The sequence below is a fragment of the Patiria miniata genome, unplaced genomic scaffold, assembly GCF_015706575.1.
Source record: "Patiria miniata isolate m_02_andy unplaced genomic scaffold, ASM1570657v1 HiC_scaffold_19, whole genome shotgun sequence".
Classification (NCBI taxonomy): domain Eukaryota; kingdom Metazoa; phylum Echinodermata; class Asteroidea; order Valvatida; family Asterinidae; genus Patiria; species Patiria miniata.
This window is the reverse complement of record NW_024037057.1, coordinates 9,032,447-9,053,986: the sequence shown is the minus strand read 5'-3', so window position 1 is coordinate 9,053,986 and position 21,540 is coordinate 9,032,447. Positions and strand designations below refer to the sequence as shown.

The window sequence follows — 21,540 nt, the reverse complement described above, 5'->3', positions numbered from 1 at the left end:
ATACCGGAACAGGTAAAGGCGGTTCGAGTGATCGGAGATGGATCGATGCGAGCTGTTTCTCGCGTTGGTTATCTGCCTTTGCTTTCAACACGGAGGTACGTAACTTGTCGGTGAATTACTCGGATTGTTCTGGTGAAAATGGCCGAGAACTGTTTGTACATGAACTATTATAGGTCATGGTTAAGTTATATAGGCCTAGGCAGACCAGATCTGGGCCCAATTTCATAGAGCTGATTAAGCAGAAAATTTGCCTAAGCACGAAAAAACATTGCTTAGTAAAATTAGGTTACCGGCCACAACTCCATGTGATGTACATTGCTTGTGACTGGTATTTAGCTGTTGTTTACTTAGCATAACAATCAATTTTATTAAGCAAGACGTTTTTTTGCTTAAGCAAATTTTGTGCTTAAGCAGCTCTATGAAATTGGCCCCTGGTTTTATCGTGAAAAAGAAATAGAAATCAAGAAGCGAACTTTTTCTTATTTTTGGGGGGAGGTGTTGGCGTTTGATATCTGGCGGTGGCATAGGTCCACCTCAAGCTTAGAAGGACATTTACCCAACCTTATTGTTTACTTTCGCAGTGGCGTTGTTGAGCTGTGAACACATGCACATCGTAGATGCAAACCACACCCTGTCCATATCAACATCCTCTCAAGATCCCTTTCAGCATTCGCTTTACAATATATACTGCTGGAATATAACTTCTACAGAACGGATGGGTTTGCGGGCGTCATGTCGATTCCTTCAAAGCCAGCCTAAGTCCATTTATGTAACGATGCATGATCACAACCCCGATCCCCCATGGGATTACTGGTCCAGTGAACGTCTTCCTGCCGAGATGTTTACTGGTAGGAGGCAGATTGTAATAGGACTTGACTTGCTAAACAGTGCTGCAGCGTCGGCTTCGTGTGAGGTACAACCATATCCAGACAATTCAGGTAAGGACTTTCTTTTATGCAACGGGCGCTCTTTCCCCAATTTCACTCAACTCTCTTTTTACTCATATTTTAGAAATATTAAAGTTATAGTCCATCATTTGCAGCTATCCGAAAAGTAACTGGCGTAATTATTTTTTTTTCATGGCGTAATTATTGTTGAAAAACATACTTGGTTGAAAGATAGTAAGGGGACTAAACTCCCTGTGAAATTATTTTTTCTGGCAAGCTGTCATTTGAAGTAATCAACGAAAGAAGGCCTTTCCAACGGTGCGTCTTAAGACGCACCGTTGGAAATTTCCGTTAGTAGTTCGTTTTTTTATTCGGCGCAGAGTGCGCAAGCGTTGACACGACGCACACGCGCGCGCGGTTGTTATATTTGATTCGTCGGATCAGTGCGCGACATCGCGTCGCTGCAATCGGCTAGTGAGAACGTGTCTCGGACGCTGAATTCACTGAGGCCCAATTCAAAACATGATTCAGCAACTTTTGATTTGAAATCGAGATCCTAGAATGCTGTTTTTCTCAGAATATACAGCTGAAGCTGAGCTGAAACTTCATCAGGTTAGTTGTTTAGTACCCTTCTTTAGATTTTGAGCACTTTTGTCGCTTCAAACGAACAAAATGCACAAATTACAAATGATGGACTATATCTTTAAGGGAAAGAGGATCAGTAGCATCAATCAGAAAGACGTGTTTACTCTTCTTCTTATGGTGTGTTAAATAACTGACATACGGATCCTTGGCATTAATTTTTTGATTGGTGGAACTCACATCACGTGACATTCGTTATTGCTCCCATTCACGCCGGGGCTCAAGAAGTGCCATTCGCCCATGGTGAATGGGAAATACTGTTAGGACGTGTCCTTGTTCCATGGCTCGGTATTTGTGTGCAAAATGCATGCTGGTGTGCGTTCAGCGTTGCGCGTAGCGCGTATTGTTCCTAAGAGCCAGCGCTAAAGAGTTGGGTTCAAACAATTTCGTGAAGGGGTGGTTTGGAAGAGAGAAACACATTTTCCACCATTTTCCACAAAAATGAAAGTTAAAATATATCAAATGATAATATGTCAGTTACATAAAACAAATATTGAGTGCCTTTAAATTGTGAAATGGGAGGAATATTTTCGCTCGGTAAAATCTAGACTTTTCTAGTTCACTCGTTTTCGCCTCGTGAAATGGAAAAGTCCAGATTTTACCTTGCGATTATATTCCTCCCATTTCACTCTGAGCCACTCAATATTTTGTATACTATTGACGACTATACACAACACGATGGCACGGCGTCTCCGTAACGTCGTGCCTTTTTACTTAATATGTACTTTTTAGGTAACGGAATTTTAAACACAAGCATGGCACCGACATACGGATCACAAAATGTTAACTTATCTTTCAGCAAAATAAAAACAATTTACTTTCGTCTCTATGTGAATGTTTTCGTTATGATGAAATAACACTTACCTACTTTGTGATCCCTGGACAGAACATTAAAATAATGGCTGTGTTTGAAATTCCTTCACTTGAAAAGTACATTAGTGATTTGAATGATTCTTGTACTAAAAGAAAGTTTATCCTATATGTAGAAAGTGCTACATGCAGAATTTACTAAAAAAAAAAGGGGTCCCGACATTTGGGTATTGTTTTGTTTACTCACCCTGTATACAACTGAAATGAAATAGATATCTGAACATGATTATTTCCATCGACGTCTATTTGACATTTGGGCGAGAATACGAGGCAGAAAGCTAGCATTTAATGGTTGTGCCTCTTTTGTGTATTTTCCCGGAGTTACTGCATTATAAATGAACGAAGCTCACCTTACGATCCAATATTGATGAAAGAGAACAAAACATTACCTGAAAGGCCTTGGCAATTAATTAAAAAAAAATTGTGGATACCATATGGCCTACCTTTTAGATTTCAATTTGCAAAGACACTTATGTTTGTGTAATTTTTGAAAAGGAATGTATTTACTAGGCTGACTTGTATACTTTCAAAGACATTTAACAAATATTTGTCTTTGTACTCATTCACGAACGACTGAATCACAGTCTCATACCGTTTTAATCTTGTTACTTCTTTGAAATATTATTACTTCGTGTAACTCTCGGGTTCAGCTTGACTGGACACACAAACCTTGTCTTGTTTTAATTAATTTAAAGATTCTTCTGACTTTCCCTTTTACACTTCAGTACACCATCATTATAAGATACATGATAAAATGACAATTAGCATATTTTGGATAGCCTAGTAACAGTATACTGGCACGAAACGGGGCAGACTGCAAGCACTATGACTGTGTTCCTTTGGGTATTATGGCGTATTCGGGCAGTCAATGAATTGTATAAATGACAACATAAAAAAGGCTTCAGTGATGGCGCATTTTGTGAAAAAATTATCTTCCAGCATACTGCAGTCTTTATTTGAGTGATCGGGCATCACCTGGTCATTAATTTTCCTAACAATGATTCTCATGGATCGTTTTTTTTTTCACCAAAAGCGTGATCACTGAAGCCTTTCTTTTTTATGTTGTCATTATATCGTAGAACGTCACATTAGTACCAAGGCCTTCCTGCACGCTATTTTTTTTCCTCACATAAATTGGATCATAAAGTGAGCTTCGTTCATTTATAATGCAGTAACTCCTGTCAAATACACAAAAGAGGCACAACCATTAATAACTGCTAGCTTTATAATAATAATAATTATTATTATTATTACCGGCAATGGTGTAATAGGGAGTCTTTCCCATAGACTTGTGCACAAAAATGTTCCGATTTAAATGTGCCCTAACCCAATATTCCCTTGTCCTTTTCCCACGAATTTCGGTATTTTTACTAATTAGACCACGAGCAACAAATATAACCTAATTTCGACGGCAAAGTTTTGTCTCTAAAGGGGGGCTGCGCCAATAGGGAGACACCTAGGTGTCTCCCTATTAAGCCCGTGTCTCCCTACTATCGAAATTTCTACGCTAACGTGTCTCCCTAATAGTACATTTGTAGGAATAATGATAATAATAAATAACAATGACCGATGTCTCCCATCGTGCAAAGAATTTATGATAGCGAGTCTCCTTAATGGTACCTTTACACGTATTATAATAATAATTACCCTGGATTGGACATTTTGGGAGACATTCCCATCTACTTATGCACACAATTTTTCAAACTTAAAGGGAACATGAAATAAAATTTTGATTGCATTTTTTTTGCTTAAATCAATAAAGGATGATGTTCTTAACAATATTTTGTGTATGGCGGTGTTTATTTTCTAAGATAAATGGGGGAAAATAATTTGTAAACATGTTTGGTCAAACTACTCCACCCCACAAAGGGAAGCTTCATTAACATAAAACTTCGCGAGGGGTATGACGTGAGTGGAGGCAGAGACTTGCCGCGCTGCGGGGGCACCGGCATTGCGGCGTGCATCATAATACATGTACATATACATTGCGGCACTGAAAGTTTTGCTGGTGTTTCGTTCGGAATCGAGGAGAAATAACACCCGATTTTCGGCCATGCCGACAAGGTGTGTGGCTGCTGGGTGTAGCAAAACTACCAAGGATGGAGTAAGCCTTCATTTCCAGTAAATCCGAAATATCGGAGCATTTGGAGAGCCAAAGTGAAGGTAAATACCAGAGCAAAGTGGTCCGGGCCCAGTGAGTTCGCTGCCCTCTGCGCTGCACTTTGAGCCGTCGTGCTTTGATGCTGGTCTTTACAGCAACTTGGGCATGCCCCTAAAAAAACATCGAGTCAGTGTCTGAATCATTAGAACTCAGATTCGAATCGGACGAATCTGTACCATTTTCATCGGATTCGCTAAGGAAAGAAGAGGACGGTCTTCGGAACTTTTACGGTCATGACGGTCGTCGTGTTCATTCGACAACGGTGGCACCGTGGCACGTCCACGTGTACTGTACATATCCCATGTAGACACATTCGTACGTGTGCATATAATGCCACGTACGGGTACGCGGCGGCTGCACATACACACAGCACAGTAGCTTCGCTAATCCGTCTCGTACCCAGACGTCATTTACGGGCCCTGGATTTCTCTGCCTTTGTTTATGTCATGAACAGCGCCCTCATTTGGAGTTGCCGCGAAAATCAAAAAGGGGGGGTTCAATTTTGGACGGCAAATTACCACACTAAACGTACACCAGAACCAGTTCTGCTTTTATTTCACATTTAATACACATAAATGAATGTATATATAAAATAAAATACGTTATGAAAATTTTGGACTGCATGTTTCCTTTAAATGTGTCCTAATCCAATATTCCCTTGTCCTTTTTCCACGAATTTCGGTATGTTTACTAGTTAGACCACGAGCAACAAATGTAATCTAATTGCGACTGCAAAGTTTTGTCTCTAAAGGGGGGCTGCGCCAATAGGGAGACACCTAGGTGTCTCCCTATTAAGCCCGTGTCTCCCTACTATCGAAATTTCTACGCTAACGTGTCTCCCTAATAGTACATTTGTAGGAATAATGATAATAATAAATAACAATGACCGATGTCTCCCATCGTGCAAAGAATTTATGATAGCGTGTCTCCTTAATGGTACCTTTACACGTATTATAATAATAATTACCCTGGATTGGACATTTTGGGAGACATTCCCATCTACTTATGCACACAATTTTTCAAACTTAAATGTGTCCTAGTCCAATATTCCCTTGTCCTTTTCCCACGAATTTCGGTATGTTTACTAGTTAGACCACGAGCAACAAATATAACCTAATTGCGACTGCAAAATTTTGCCTCTAAAGTGGGGCTGTGACATTAGGGAGATATCAAAATGTCTCCCTAATAATGACCGATGTCTCCCACCATTCGAAGAAATTACGATAACGTGTCTCCTTAATGATACCTTTACAGGTATAATAAAAACATTTATATGGTGCTATACGAAGAACAGAGCGCCTTACAATAACAAAGAGAGGAGAAATGTAAACATGTACATAGTACAAAAACCAAACCAACAATTACGAACTAACAAAGCTTTTTGCCTCGTCTTCTCGCCAAATGTCAAATAAGCATCGATGGCAATAAATCTAATTCAGTTATCCATTTCATTTCAATTGTGTAGTTCAATGAAGCGCAAAGCCAACATACGCAATCCAAAGCGGCGATATACTCCCTGTACTTTTTTTCATCATCGAATACGTGTTTATGGTGTAAATCGAGGACACACACGTGCAACATCATTGATGAATAGAGGACAAAAACCAAATCGAGGACGACCTCGATTAGAAAACGTGTACAAAACCAATGAGAGCTGTTGCAAAAAAGTTAGAATAAAAACAAAGAAAAAGGGAAAAGGAACAATATAAAATCCTCGATTTACACCGTAAACAAATGTTGGTGGGTTTGTTTATGGTGTAAGTCAAAGACACACACGTGCAACATCATCGATTAATGGAGGACAGAAACCAAATCGAGGAAAAAACGTGTGCAAAACCAAGGTGTTGCAACAAATTTAAAGTGTAATCAAAGGAAAAAGGAAGACGACAATAGAAAATCCTTGCTGTACACCATAACAAACCCGTCTGATACCCACCAACGGCGGCGGTATCTCGTCAGGATTTGGAGGGGGAAGTGGTGTCAACCGATGAATCCCAAGGGGTGGTGGTGATTGCCATGTATAGGCATAGCAATTGATTGTTTGGTCCTGGGAACTTAGAGACATTATATTTGAAAAAGTGTACCAAACTGACGCGTCAAGGCATGGCTTGCACCAGGTATTTAGTTTGTGCGCGTGTACATCTACACACATTCAAAGTGTGGTCCTTGAACAACAGAGGACAATAGGGTCCACTGTTGATCAAAGGTCCTCCTAAAATTAGAGTAGAAACAAAAGAGGGACATTAGGGGCGCTTAACACGATTTTCCCTCTGGAAAAAAGGTAGGGGATCTGGTTGACGGGGCTAGTCGACGTGTACCTAAATCGTTGCGGACTGCTGTGGCCTTTGTAAGCTCCCCCCCCCCCCCACCCAACCTCCCACACCTCGGGATCCGCCTTTGACACTTATTTGTCTTCTTCAGATTTGATCTGTGGAAGTGGAAACATAGCCCTCGATGACCGGCATCTTCTCAGCGTGTCCATCCCAGACAACCGATTATCTTTAGAGTGTGTGTGGCTGATAACCACCGTCGCCAAATGGGACTCATTCGTCGTGTTCCTAGACCTGCTCTCCCTAAATCTACGAGATCACCAGAAGCTTTCCTTTGGACTGGGACATGACACCAACAATCGTTCCTCCTTACTGAAGGAGATTGACAGTGGCACTTTCAAGAGTGAGAACGGCTCCTCCTACTTCTTCTTCGATCGGAATCTTTGGATCTCTGTGACGTCATTCTTTAATCTAGACAACGGCGAGGAACGAATTCAAACGATCCTTTTACGATCAGAGAACTTCACAAATGCGCCGGAAGGTAAAATTCATATACGCAAGGATTTTCCAGTTTAGTAAATTTAACTTTCACTGCATTTTTTACCAAGATGTGACTGACAATCACCAAAATAAAACAACACACTTAAAATGTGTTTAATAAAAGGCTGAACATCCTCAAGACATGCATTATTGCTGTCAATTTTCGTAAGGACACAATTGAAACCGTAACAGTTTTATTGTCCTTTTTGTTAAAACTTCTAACCTTTTAATTGCAGTTGAATGTGCAACTGGGCAAGTACTGTGCACCATCGATTCGAAATGCATACCAGTGCACGCTGTATGTGATGGCAAGGCCCACTGTTCAGATTACACCGATGAGGGCGGTAGCTGTGGTGAGTATGACATTCTGATTTAGAAAACAGTGGGGACAATGTCTTGTTTAGTGTCGGAAATGACAAAACTTTATTACTAATCCTGACATGAGTAATAAGGATGCAGTGCTGTTTTTGGATATGGCAAATAAAATCCTGTCAATGTGGACATTTACTTAATGTGTTGTTCACATCTTATCAAGCCGATTTTTTTTTATTTTAAATATATCATATAACGACAAAGTAGACCTTGTAAACTCGCTTCTTTATTGTCTCCTTAAGATTTTCGTCGAGTCGTTCCAGGATGCTGTCAGTTTGAAATTTGAACATTTATTGTATGTATCTTACAAGAAAAACAGTACTGTTTTGGGGGTTTATTTTGGTTTTTGTTCTTTTCTTTTCAAATTTGTGTTGACATGGAAAAGTTCCAAGGGTTACTGGCCTCTTGAGCGCGCCCTTTATGGGTATTTTTCCATCCAGAACAGAAACCACATACTCCATATTTTCTAATATCGACACATCTTCATTTTAAATCTTAGTTAAGTTGTATGTCTTAGGTACAAACTTGAAAACAAGCTTTACTCCCACCTAGATTGCTGTGGTGCATCGGATCTCGTTTTGCATCTGGACGAACCGCTCACCATTCTGGCAGATGCAATTGAAGTTGAAGGCACCTCATCCTCTCATTTCACCGGATTCTACGGGATATATCCCGGATCAGAAGGACCGGTTCCGGATAACTCTTCGTCACACGGTGTCACTGTGACTCAATACAAGGAAGAACCGATGCAGTTCGAGTGCGTCTGGCGCGTGACGGAGCCTGCCGGAACCAGAATCCGGCTAGTGGTGGAGGAATTCAGCGGGACCCGGATAGTCCTAACGGTTGGCAACGGATACGATCCGGTGAACGAGATACCAATTCTCGTGCTGGACACAAATTCCGGATCGTTCGTTTTACCGGCTCAAATTTTGTCCACTGGTCAGGGAATGTGGCTCACTCTTGGGTTGTCAGAAAGTTATGGATACCTCAGCGAGTTGAGGCTGGTCTTTTCAACCTACAACACCACAGGTAGGTACCAGTACGGTGAAAAAGATCAATATTGGTATGTGTGAAATAATGGCAAAATTTGTTTATCCCAAAAGCGCCGGAAAAGTGTAGCATTAAGCTTCAAATTGAAGAGTAATCCACCAAATGACGTGGGCTTGTTAAAATTATGGGATTCTCTGCTTTTCTTTTTTTTTTTATTAATCGTCGTCATCAAAAATGTTTGAAATTTCTTATCAGACTGGAAACATATACCAATCCAAAACGAATAGTAATCTGTCCCTTGAGATGGTTCCAATAAGCCCAATTTCAGCCATTGGCTCATTGTTTTCTTTGGCAGTTTGAAATTTAAAATAAAAAGGCAAATGAGCATTGTGCCTTAGGGATAACGAAGAACAATTCTTTATGTCATCGAAGATGATACAGCTATAAAGGAAGTGAAGATGACAACACTAAACCACTTGCAACAATGTGTTGGTTAGTAACACGTACGCTCAATGTTCATGTTTTCCATTCCTTCTGTATTTTGTTTTTAATTGAAGATTGTGATGTGAGTGAGTTTGCATGTCCATCTGGCATGAGTTGTTTGGAGAACAAGTCTCATGTGTGCAATGGCGAGAGGGAGTGCCCTGGATACGGAGACGAACTAGGCTGTGGTAAGAGAGATTGTCAATTACCAAATAAAAATCAGCATTTCAATATAACCTGATACTTTCAGAACCGTACAATAAAAAGAGGTATCTGACTACTCGATCGTACCAAGAAGAAATTGACCTATGTAAATGGGTTTTTCTCCACGGTTACTTTGATCCGCATTTAAACCCAAACGAAACAAAAACCCTCGTCTATAATGTTTGTTCACGCTGGCTTCAGTGTAAGCAGCAGAGTGTTGGGTTAAGGAATCCTTTCTTTCATTTTCGCCAGAATAATACAATCAATTTAATCCTAAAAAGTTAATAAAAAAATTCCCCAAAACCTAGCACCATCATGCGCAATTATTCTGGATTTTTCAAATAGGTGTATGCGAGAAGCATCACTTTGCGTGTGCATTAACGGGAGAGTGTGTGCCTCGTTATCAAATATGCAACGGCAAGGCTGACTGTAACGACCACTCTGATGAATTTCTGTGCGGTAAGTTTCATTTAAATTTTTTTTGGTTGAAAGCTAACAATGGGTTCAGTAAGGTAATTGATATGACGATTGATTGGTTCTGTTGAGTTTGTTGGCAGTCCATTATTTTGTCGTTAACAAGCAGTCGTTGGAAATCTAAGTCCTACATTATTTACAGGTGCTTACAGGTCCTCTTCTGATAGTGGGCCTCTGTAGGCCTCTCTCATCAGATCTTCATAACTCTGGTTAAATTGGTATGTGCGCATGCAAGTGGGGGTTGGCGCTTCGAAGTCAAACTTGAAAGGTTGAGATGCCCAGAGCGAAATGTCCCGCCAATGGGACGTCGTTGCTAGGTAAAAGGGCGCCCTCTTTCGTTGGTGCACGGAGCTAGCCCAAAGTGCTAGCTTTTCCAGTGGTGACAAAATCTTACAGCTAGTGATTTGTCACTGGGAATTACAGACTGTTGATGTAACATGTTGTAAGGTTCATATTTGGTACTCGCAGGTTACTGTGGAAGTGATACGATACGAACTCGCCCCAAAGTTACTCAAGCGATTGTGAACAGTAATCCCACAGTGGAGTGTCTATGGACCGTGCAGTCCGAAGTCGGGACGAAAATTCAGGCCAACATTCGAAAGTTCCCACGGTGGTGCCGCGTGACCTTTACTACAACCTCTGACCCCGGTGACCTTGACAAGATGCGCGTCATAAGGACGATCGACAGTGTGTCTTCGTACGAGAACACTGCCAAGTTTGCCTACTTGACTTCCATTTCTACCAATGAATCGGTGATGTGGATCGCGAAGGAATGTGCTACATCTTGGTTTTCAGATGTGTTGGCAATTGATGTTCGTCAATTCACCGATATTGGTAAGCTTACAGAGTTATCATTACTGCAAAAACATGTGATGTTTACAAACACTCTATAATAAGACGTAATTAAGACGGTTGTTTGTATTCTATTCAAAATGGAAATGCGATTAAAACACATAAAGTGTCATAAAGTGTCCAAAGATGTTGACTGTACGTGATTCATATTATTATTAAGAGTGCTATCGTGTAGAAGAACAAACATAATGTTTACGACTAATCTGACTTCATCTTTGTTTTAGAATGTCTAGCGAACCAGCGGCGATGTTCTTCTGGCATCACATGCATCCATGAAACAGCCGTATGCGATGGCTTGGCGGACTGCCCAGAGTATTCGGACGAAATTGGGTGTGGTAAGTGATGGCTTTATTTTACTTTATGTGCTCTTCTTTAGTTTAGTTTTGTAGTCGAGCGTACTTCATTCAATATTTGATCAACGTTTCATGTTTCCATTTTGTCGAAGGATAATTGTTTTCTCCTTGACCATGCAGTTTACCCCTTATTTGGCAAACAGGTAACTGTTCTGAGAGTGAGTTTCACTGCCGGTCGGGAGACCAGTGTGTCCTTAGTGATCGCCTCTGTGATGGAAACACCGACTGCGCGGACTTCTCAGATGAATTCGACTGCGGTGCGACTTTCTGTTTTCTTCCTTAATAATTTTGTCTTGAGACGTTTCTTCGATGTACTAAACATTTTCACTAGAGAAATTAATTTGGGGGTTAGGTTTTCACTCTTTGTACTGTCAAGTTTACTGTAAGTCTTAATTTCTCTCTGTTGTATGCATATTAAAACAGACTTTTAGACAATCTTGAAATAATTGAGTATCTTCTCTCATTATATCTTCATAATACTTAGACTAAGTATTAATTCAATCATTACTGTTTGGTATCATTTTTGTACATAACAGGGCCCTGCGGCGAAAGCATTTTTGATTTAGCAGGAAATAGATCGTTCAATATCAGCTCGCCTGGCTGGCCAATCGACACGTACCACAATCGACTGCAGTGTTTTTGGCTGGTGGTGGCAGAAGTGGGATACCGTATCGTTCTGACTTTCATGGACTTTCTGATCGAGGAGGGCTACGACTTCTTATATTGCGGCAATGGCATTGGATTCGATGACGATATATTCGTAGCAACTGGTGGGTAAGTAGAGCCTGAAAATGTGTTGCATTCTTAAAAGCCTAAAGTATAGCGTGAGTAAATCCGAAACCCAACTGTCAGGACCATTTTTTAATGTAGTTCTGCATGTAACACTTTCAAAAGCCCAATTATTAAGCTTTCTTTTAGCAGAAGAATCATTGAAATCTCTCATGAATTTTTCAATTTACGGGATTTTAAACACAAAGACCGTTTTAAAGTTCAGTCCACGGATCACAAAAAAGGTAATTCACATACATCCCTATGTGAATTGTTTTCGTTTTGCTGAAAGAACACTTACCTTTTGTGATCCGTGGACAGAACTTTAAACCGGTGTTTGTTTTTAAAATTCCGTAAGTTGACAACTCCATGAGTGATTTGAATGATCCTGTTTTTTTTTACTCACCATGTATGTTATTCTTAAGGTTCTATTAACAACCTTTCCCAAAAAGGTATTTTAACCCTAAAATGGCCGGGCTATTTTGACCATCTCTCAGCCGGGGGGGGGGGGGGGGGGGGCGATGATCTTGGCCATCGAGCGACCAAAAATTATGAAAATCGGTACACGCATAGACCAACTATTCATGGGTATACCCAATAAATTTCATGACCATAGGTCAAAGGGTTGTTGAATTATGGCTAATTAAATATTCATATGCACGAATGGCTGCTCTGTGTACACTACGTATGGAAAATTCATATTTGACTATTTTGATGTATACGTTTTTGGTATCAAAAGATGTGCAAGGCTCTAGGCTAAAAAGTCATAACAGTTCGGGTCGCAAATGTTTTTTTCAAAGCTATAGCGGAAAAAGTCGAGGGGGCGGATTCTGCCCCGGCCCCTTAAGGGTTAAAATGGGTGAGCTTGATTTCTTTTACCTCATTGCATCAATTTTCTCAGTTGGTGACTTTTTTACCTTGCAGTTCATAGTTTTGTTTACCCATGGAGCTACAATCCTGGCCAAATCTCGCTGGGCCTCCAACCCCCCGGCCCCCGGTCAATGTTGTCTCTCATTGCGCGGTGTGTGCTCCATCAGCTGGAGAGAACAACATTGACCGGGGGAGCGGGGGAGTGGGTGACCGTGGCAGGCTCAGGAAGTGTCCCAACCATTTAGGTAGGTGCACCTTTTGCGGACCAAACTTCGAGAATTGAGCACAGTGGATATAAGGTCAGAGCGACTTGACCAACTGCAAACGACAAACAATTGCTAAACATCCTCTTTTTTTCCTCTTTTTTTAGGAAAAGGTTTCCCATAAGTCTAGCATCTAGTGGCAACACGATGTATGCAAAGTTCACTTCGGATGAGTTTTCGGAGGAAAGGGGCTTTTTGCTTCACGTCGAGCAGAAACCAGCCAAATATGGTAATGAAAAAAAATGGAAATTGAAAAAAATTTTTTTTTTATAAGACCTGGGCTTAGAACAAGTGTTAACTTCAGTATTGATAATTCTTCAGATGCCCTTGAATTATGTTTGGGTTTTAAAATAAAATATTTAATCCATGTTGTCGTCTCAAGACGTCACAATTATGGTAAAACAATTTGGTTGTAAAAACCTGTTCTGTGAAAATTTTGCTGATAAACGATGGACTGTCAATTTTAATGTATTCTTATCGATGCACATTCTATTTTAAGTGTCGTGTGGAGAAGATGAAATTGCTTGCAGAACTGCCAATCTTATCTGCGTTAGAAACGACACGTCAGAGAAGGGCCAACAACTATGCTCAACGGGTAAGGCGTCCTTTATTGTTCAATGTGCAAACGATAAAACTTCAGATTTTTAGAGGTCTAAGAAGGCGTAAGCAAAGTAATTTTTTGAAAGATTTTTCTCAATCTAATTTGAAAAGTGTTTCCTTTACTTTATTTTTCTGAAAGATGTATGTGGAGTGCTTTGGCGCGTTATTTGGAACTATCCAGTTACGTTCACGTCACCAGGTTACCCCTCCAACTACCCCAATGGTATCGATTGCATCTGGGAGATCGTGGCGTGGGAATTGGAGTCGATACTGGTATCGATCGAAAAGTTCTCCACGGAGAGAAACAGTGACAAAGTCCGGTTTTTCGTCGATTCTTCGACTGAAGCGTTTGAGCTTCACGGTACCACCAAAGTGCGAGCGATCGCCTTCAGTGCAACGACAGTGAAGATTCACTTCATTTCTGATCTGTCTGTGACGAACATTGGGTTTCGGTTCGTGCTGTATGGTAATTATTCACAGGAACATCTAGGTAAGTGTAGCCAAGGGAAGAGTTATTGCAAGGTTTGATAGGGCAACTGTTCATGTGGCCGAAGGCTACTTAAAGTTAATATTGATATGAAGCGAGTGGACTCGGAGAGATGACTAGAGTTCATTCAATGGTGATAGTTTATTTATATGTACATGCAGAATATACACTGTGGCTCTCTCGAATATATATACTAAACGACAGTCAATTGGGCATACAGTTATAAGTCGCCTAGGCTGACCAACGGTCGTGCCACCACCAACCGAAGGGGAAATTGTCCCCAACTAGTATAGTTGAACGGTATAAATCAGAGCACTTCTAAAATTGTAGGTGTGGTCTGATCGCAAACAAGTGGATGAGTGTCTCTAGCTATGCAGCTCAGAAAAACTTAACAATATTCTAAAATTCGAGGTATGTTGGAATGTTCCTGATCAATGCAGAGTAGCTATGCTAGAATGTGATTGCAGGAAAGTTAAGGAACCAAGCGAGGGCGTTGCAGTAAGAGGTTTCTGTAACTACAGAGGGTGCTAATTATGTTATCAAAATAATGACTCATCCTGATGTACAGCCTGAGACCTGTCTGTTGTAAAACACGACTGGTCACATAAGCACTGTTGCTATTACGGCGTGAGCCATTCGGAACACTTCACTAAATAGACCCAATTAGGCTAATCCCAAGTACCAAAATACACTGTGTTTTAATAATACGCGGACGAATTCCAATCTTAAAAAATATGCGATTTAATCAAAGGGAATTGTCTCCATGGCCACATGGGCTTGAATGTTGCGTTAGAAATGGACATTTTCATTTGCTATCTTAATAGTCGTAAAGGCCAAGACTTCATTCAAAATAGGAATACGAATTTTGTAAAGCAACATTATCCAAAGTAATAAACAACTATTCAAAGGAAAATCCTGATTTAAGGCTTGACCACATAAAACACGCCACATCATATACATTTAAGAGGACTTAGCACTAACAGTGAAATAGCCTACATAATGTGAATTAATTTTGCGTTCTCAACAGCTGAGAAACCGTGCCCAGACGAGCGCCTGTTTGACTGCGGTGATGGTTCCTGTTTGTCGGTTGATGCTCGGTGCGATGGCTTCGTAGATTGTCAGACGGACGGGAGGGATGAGCTAGACTGTGGTACGTAAGAACCAACAGACAACTTTGGTATAAAACAAGGAGTAAATTGGGTACGCTGAATGATTGGCAGTGACTTGCAATCCTTCCTATTCCTTAGAGATTTCTTATGTGATTCCTGATAAGATTCCGTATATCATATCATAAAAAAGGGCAATGCTTACTTAAGCTTTGTGCTAGGTAATTGATGTGATCATTGCTTAGTGGACGTAGATTCTGCACTGGTCAGTCAATTGGTTGTATTTTTTTTGTCTAGAAATGGTGTCCTGTCCAGACTTCTTCCTCTGTAACAACTCAGTGAAGTGCATCTACTGGCCCATGGTTTGTGATGGCAACCCGGACTGCCCAAATGCAGATGACGAGACCGAACGGGAATGTGGTATCTATAATAGCTCCAAATGTTAATATTCATTATAGTAAAAGAAAAGTTTGTCTACAACTGTTGTTCCTTATTTTTGTCCTCGACCAAAAAAGTGCAAAGGCTTACTTCTCCTTTCCCCTCCTGATGGCATCTTTATCCACGCGTCTTCCTTTATAGCTATGTGTACCTAAAAATATTACCACGTTTTCTTATCGTAGCCTATTCAGTCGTTTCAAAAATGATTTCATGTTTTATTAATTCTGACAGAGACTCATCGATGCCCCACCGGGTGCAAATGCAGGACGATAAATGGGATTTATAATGTTGCCTGCATTGGCGGCTGGAATCAGACTACTATCGGACGTATTGCTACAAGAGTAGAGGACCTGTAAGTTAATATTGTTAGGCTCACTATCCTTTGATAGCACCTGCATCCTTTGATTGGGTAAATACCCGGCTGATTGAAAGTTGAGATTAGATGCGTGCGAGTTGTTTCGTTCGATAGTCGTTTGGATAGTTAAAAACAATAGGGGACAAGAACAATTATATTTTCAATTTGTCAAGTAAATGGATTTCACATGGCAAGCTCTAATCTTCAACTATACCTATCCCTATCCTTGTGTTTACCTTTAATACCGATTACCACTGCAAATGACCATTAAATATTTTTCAAATTGGTTTCAACGCAGCACACTTTCCGGCGCCAACGTCAGCGTTCTGGATACAGGGCTCTTCAAAGGATTTTCAGAGCTGAGAGTATTGTAAGTTATCCCTGATTCATGTTTATGGTGACATTCTCTTTGAGCTTCTAAGCAATGGATAATTTGCTTTGTTAAAACAAGCTAATGAATAACAGGTTTGCGGCAACATCATGTGAATGATATCTCTTTGTTAGATGTGTGGTTCTGAGAAAAACCAGTTGGTTTAACTCGACGTTTCGAACAGTTTGCTCTGTTCGTCGCCAGCATCGTGATTTGTTTTCTGCTTTATTGCTTAGCACATGGTCCCAGCTACAATATAATATTTTGTTTGAGCTGGAGTCACGTCTGTCCCATAAATTGCCCCGTATTGCTCTTTCGATAACAAAAAAATACGTTTATTGGGTTTTTTTTGGTCGTTTCAATTTCAGACATCTCACCAACAACAGTATCAGCGAGTTCGCATCTGAGACGTTTGATGGGCTACATAATCTAACTTCGTTGTGAGTACATGAAGAATGGTCTTCCATTGGGGCAGTGTGCTTTAATATGCCGCACTTAAGATAAATCTTCTGATGTATTTCAAAGCATGTATTAAGCTCGATTATGAAACTGCTGTTAATGTTCGCTGTTGGATTGATTAGAAAGTTGTTGTTTCTTTTATCTCATTCGAAGAGATATATCCGGCAATCTCATCACAAGCTTTGAAGCTGACTGGTTTCACGAGCTGAAGAATCTGCAAAACCTGTAAGATTGTTTCAAAAGTTACAGACTTCACTTTATCTTATACGATATAAGAACAGAGATGTTTGTACCACCTAGAAATGTCATTCATCAATATCATTTATTTTTATATAAACTTACCCAAACGTAAGGCGTATGAACCCCAGTGAACAAATCTTGCGGAAGTGTGGTTCATATTGATATTGATATTAGTTAGAAAATAATTATTCGCTGTACCTTTTTGATCATCAATCCGGAATCCATGTTTTTAGTTGGGATACGCTAATGGTATTCCAGCTATAGACCTCGTGTGCATTTGTTTCTGTTAAACAAAAGAAAAATCAATAGATGCTGAATAAAACGGTCTTTCGACTTAGCCTTCATGAGACGTTAGTTTTCTGCAAAGTTGTTTCTTGCATTTGTCTTTTTGTCTACCTCCCAGTTTTGCTTGGAATACGTCCATTGATTGGATCAGAAACAGAGCCTTCAATGGACTGAAGAAGCTAAAGATAATGTAAGTCACTAATCAATGTTTTATTAATATGGTTTTTTTTTTCAAATTGCTGCGATATCATTTATGCCGTGACTTAAGCCAGAAAACCCGAGCACAGAGCCTACATTCGGGTTTTTGCCTAAACCCGTACCAGGATTTGAACCCGTTCTTATCTTAAGCTGTTAACCCATTGAGGGAGTTTATTACCGGATGGATGCTTAACACCAGCAGGGAAGTATAGTATCGCTTGACTGAACAACTTGTGGGCCATCTTTCTAAACACGTGCGGATTCTCAAAGATTTTTAATAGCCAAGTAATATTTTATTTCATAAAAAAAAATGAAACCATCCATTATTATTTGAGTCGTTGAAAATGGTTCACGAACAACGGAAATGTGGGACTGTGAATGTTGGGACTATACCTAGGTCTATGTGCATATATGTGTCCAGAATGTGCGTACTGGCCACCTATGGTTTGGTCAATTACCTGAAGGAATTAACCCGAATAATGTTACAGTGGGCTAGGAAAAAGATAAACAACAAAATGGTATAGAAAAGACCATGGTTCTTAAAAGGCAAAATCACCTCATGGGTGTTGGTTTGGTGGGGTTGGAAGCACGTGCGAGCGGTTCAATTTGGTCGGCCATGGCGGATCATTCAAAATTGCGTAACAAAGCTCTGGCTTACGCGCAAATTATATATAGATAAAAATGCCCTATCAATAGAGTTATTATGTCACGCACCAAATCACAGTCACAGTCATTTGAAAGCGTCCTGTCTCAATTTGTAAAATTCTTCATGTGTACATAAAATGTTTTGTGATGTTAGTTTCAAATGAAAATGAAAGGTATTTTTTCAGGTTACTTATTCGAGGCAAATCGTCCATCAAAACTGCAGTTGAGGTCGAGGAAGATGCGTTAACCGATCTCGAGAGTTTCGAAACGTTGTAAGTTGCTTTCCCAAACAGTTTCACGAATTAGAACAATGAGCATCTTTCATGAAATCAGGGGCTGATTGCGGGTTATGAAGGGATGACTTCTTTAAGAGACAATGAAAGAACTAGAGGTTTAAACTCGGCTAGAGCTGCCATTTGTCATCAGAACTACTTCTTTATTGTTTTTACAAAAATTGACTTAACACAATGCAGTTATACACCACCGAAAGCTCAAATGGGATTTATGTTGAGTTGGAGACAATGTACCTTGATGTCCGTTTTTTTTACCCCATTTCTGATATAGGTACGTAGACGACTACCGCCTGTGTTGTGAGTTTGTAGAACTCTTGCCGCATTTTCCAGTGACTAACTGCAAGACGACAGAAGCTCAGCCACCGCTGAACCTCTGCGGCACCCTAATGAGGAACCAACTGCTACGCGTCTCCATGTGGGTTCTGGGCTTGAGCGCCCTCATCGGCAACGCGGTGGTTATTATCTGGAGGTGTTTACAGGACAAAGAAAAGGGCGGGAAGTGGATACACTCCTCCTTCGTGCTCAATCTGGCGATTTCTGACCTGATGATGGGGGTGTACATGTTAATCATAGCTGGGGCTGATATATACTTTGGTGCAGATTACTCTGACGTGGCTAGTGAATGGCGGTCTAGCATCGTCTGCAAGATAGCTGGTGTGATGTCGGTTCTTTCCAGCGAGGCTTCAGTGTTCTTCGTCACCCTGATCAGTCTCAACTGCTTCTTTTCCATCGTGTTCCCCTTCAGTCGGTTTCGAATTAGGGAAAAGTCGGCTACTGTAATCATAACTATCATCTGGTTGGCTGCGGTGTGTCTCAGTGTCGGGCCTACCGTCTTTGTTGGTTCTGACTCGGAGGTGTACGGCCTATCAGATGTTTGTATCGGTCTACCTTTAACCACAGTCCCGACTAGTTACGTCATCAAAGAGCACAACCTTGGTGACGCCAACACGATCCCGATCCCTGTTGGTCAGGGAAACCAGCCTGCCTGGATCTACTCCATCATTCTGTTTCTCGGTGTCAATTTGATCTGTTTCGTGGTCGTGTTGGGTTGCTACGTCGCCATCTTTGTCAAGGTCAAGCGCACAGCCTCCAGGGTCCGTAACTGCGCACACCGCGACCGAGAGATCAAGATGGCGATCAAGATGGCGCTGATAGTCGGGACGGACTTTGCCTGCTGGATGCCGGTCATCATCATGGGAATTCTGTCGCAGACTGGGGCGGTGAATATCGGTCCAGATATGTATGCCTGGATTGTGGTTTTCATTCTACCCATCAACTCCTCCCTCAACCCATACCTGTACACCGTCTACACCATGGTAGTGACCAAGCGCCATGCCCAGAATAGCCTAAATGAGTCGATGAAGTCAAGGAACACGATCCAAATGAAGACAAAGTCATTGGAGACATTGAGCTCGAGTATGTCGGACGCAAAGCAATCATAAATCTTTAACTGTCAATGATCATTTCTGTCATTTGTGTCATAATTCGCTCAAAGATCGATTATACCAACTGCTTGTGTTTATTGATGTACTATAGTAAGATCTAAGGATCAAAGGTAGCTCATTTTTTTCATCTTTCAATTTTGAATTTTAAAAAAAGCCACAAGTTGTTTTTCTATTACAATGTGTAGTCTGTCATGAGTGGGTGTTGAAATGTTTCCCTGAATCCCGAAAATAAGTAACATTTTTACATTGTGGGTTACTTTACTCTGTCAAGTCAAAAGCTTTCTTAGTAAGTCTTAAAGGTTTATTGTAATACTCGTATATAATGATCGATGTTTGTGATTAGTTTATTGATATTTATATAACTTTAAGTTTTCGATATCTTGTTATTAAATCATTTCATCGGCTCTGCTTTACGATCTATGTGTTTCTTTAAAAATAAAAATCTTTATATGATATATAATATATATGATCAAGTGACTTTCGGAATAAGACCAGATGTAGAGATAGCTATTAACATCAAAGGTTTGAAGCGGCTCAAGTAATTTCAGAGTTAGGCCTTATTGGCTAGTACTTTGCTGTGGTTCGACGTTTTGTCACGTTTGTATTAAACATTCGAGGAAGGATGTCGACAGCTGTGCATCCTATCTTCACAAAAGAACTGTCGACGAGTGAGACTTACAGTGATCACTAACTTCCACTATAAGGTAGTGGCAACGTAGAGCAGTTTTACCATTGATTGGAGGCTGGCAATTGCGGCAAGAACGTTCGCTTTTTTTTCCAATTCGGAAAACACAACAAAACACGTCACCATTCCTGGGTTCTAAGTAAAATCACAGAAGAAAACTTCGGATGCACTTTAAAGGTGGTTGGAAATTAAGAATGTTTTGTTTGGTGTATGCAGCACATAAGCCATATTATTTTGCTCGCATTTCTTCATCAAAAGCCTTGACGTTACCCAGAGGCGCACGTTCAAGTGTTGGCCATAACGACTGGTCCACGCCTCATACTGGTTCACTTGCGCGTTTCATGTGAATCGACAACCTTCTAGAACGAGTACTACAACACTGCTTCTAAGCCCACCCAGCGTTTTGTTTTCTGACATTTCTCCAACGAAGCGAAGATTATTTCTTTTTGCAATGCAACAGCTGACGAGCTAACTCTTCTTCTACACTGCGCCACTAATTAAAATCCTCACGGCCCAACGCTGTTGCTATCCAATCATGAACTTCGTCGTGGTGTTATGAGCTTCATGACTTATATTAGGTAGCGGAGGTTTGTGATTAGGCCTATAATAGCCTAGAAGAGAAGATTAAATTCGAAATGCAGTTGCTGGCAATCAAACTATAATTATATACAATGCCACTAATTGATATCCTCAAGGATTAGCGCTATTGTTATTCGATCACGAACTTCGTAGTGACCTTATTAGATTCGTCACTTCAATTAGTAAAGCGTAGCTGAGTGGCAGATTTACCCTGAATAGTTGAAGAAATCGATACTAATCTAGCTGCAAGATGAGGTTTTCCGTCGTCTCTTAGCAACGGTCCACAACAAAGGAGACTTGCTATGGCAACGTGTTTTCTTCCTTTCATTGGGCCTCAGGGACAGCTAGGAACCAAA

General features: G+C 40.6%; 1 protein-coding gene across 1 annotated transcript; it reads left to right on the top strand.

Moving 5' to 3' along the window:
- Window positions 1-37: 37 nt before the first annotated feature.
- Window positions 38-20,332, top strand: LOC119725394. The gene is made up of 22 exons (XM_038196798.1): window positions 38-95; window positions 582-938; window positions 6,982-7,371; window positions 7,607-7,723; window positions 8,295-8,771; window positions 9,290-9,403; window positions 9,765-9,878; window positions 10,362-10,727; window positions 10,970-11,080; window positions 11,242-11,355; window positions 11,635-11,872; window positions 13,107-13,228; window positions 13,499-13,594; window positions 13,739-14,089; window positions 15,114-15,236; window positions 15,490-15,612; window positions 15,862-15,982; window positions 16,284-16,355; window positions 16,968-17,039; window positions 17,458-17,529; window positions 18,368-18,454; window positions 18,747-20,332. The coding sequence occupies exons 1-22, from the start codon at window positions 38-40 to the stop codon at window positions 19,915-19,917; spliced, it is 4,866 nt and encodes a 1,621-aa protein (XP_038052726.1). The 3' UTR covers window positions 19,918-20,332.
- The last annotated feature ends 1,208 nt before the right edge of the window (window positions 20,333-21,540 follow it).

What these genes read in the sequence shown, in the direction of transcription:
- LOC119725394 (XM_038196798.1), top strand. Translation starts at nt 38, where the DNA reads ATGGATCGATGCGAGCTGTTTCTCGCGTTGGTTATCTGCCTTTGCTTT. An exon ending in CGGAGACGAACTAGGCTGTG is followed by an intron (nt 9,404 to 9,764) that starts GTAAGAGAGATT and finishes TTTTTCAAATAG; the next exon opens with GTGTATGCGAGAAGCATCAC. An exon ending in GCAGAAACCAGCCAAATATG is followed by an intron (nt 13,229 to 13,498) that starts GTAATGAAAAAA and finishes TTCTATTTTAAG; the next exon opens with TGTCGTGTGGAGAAGATGAA.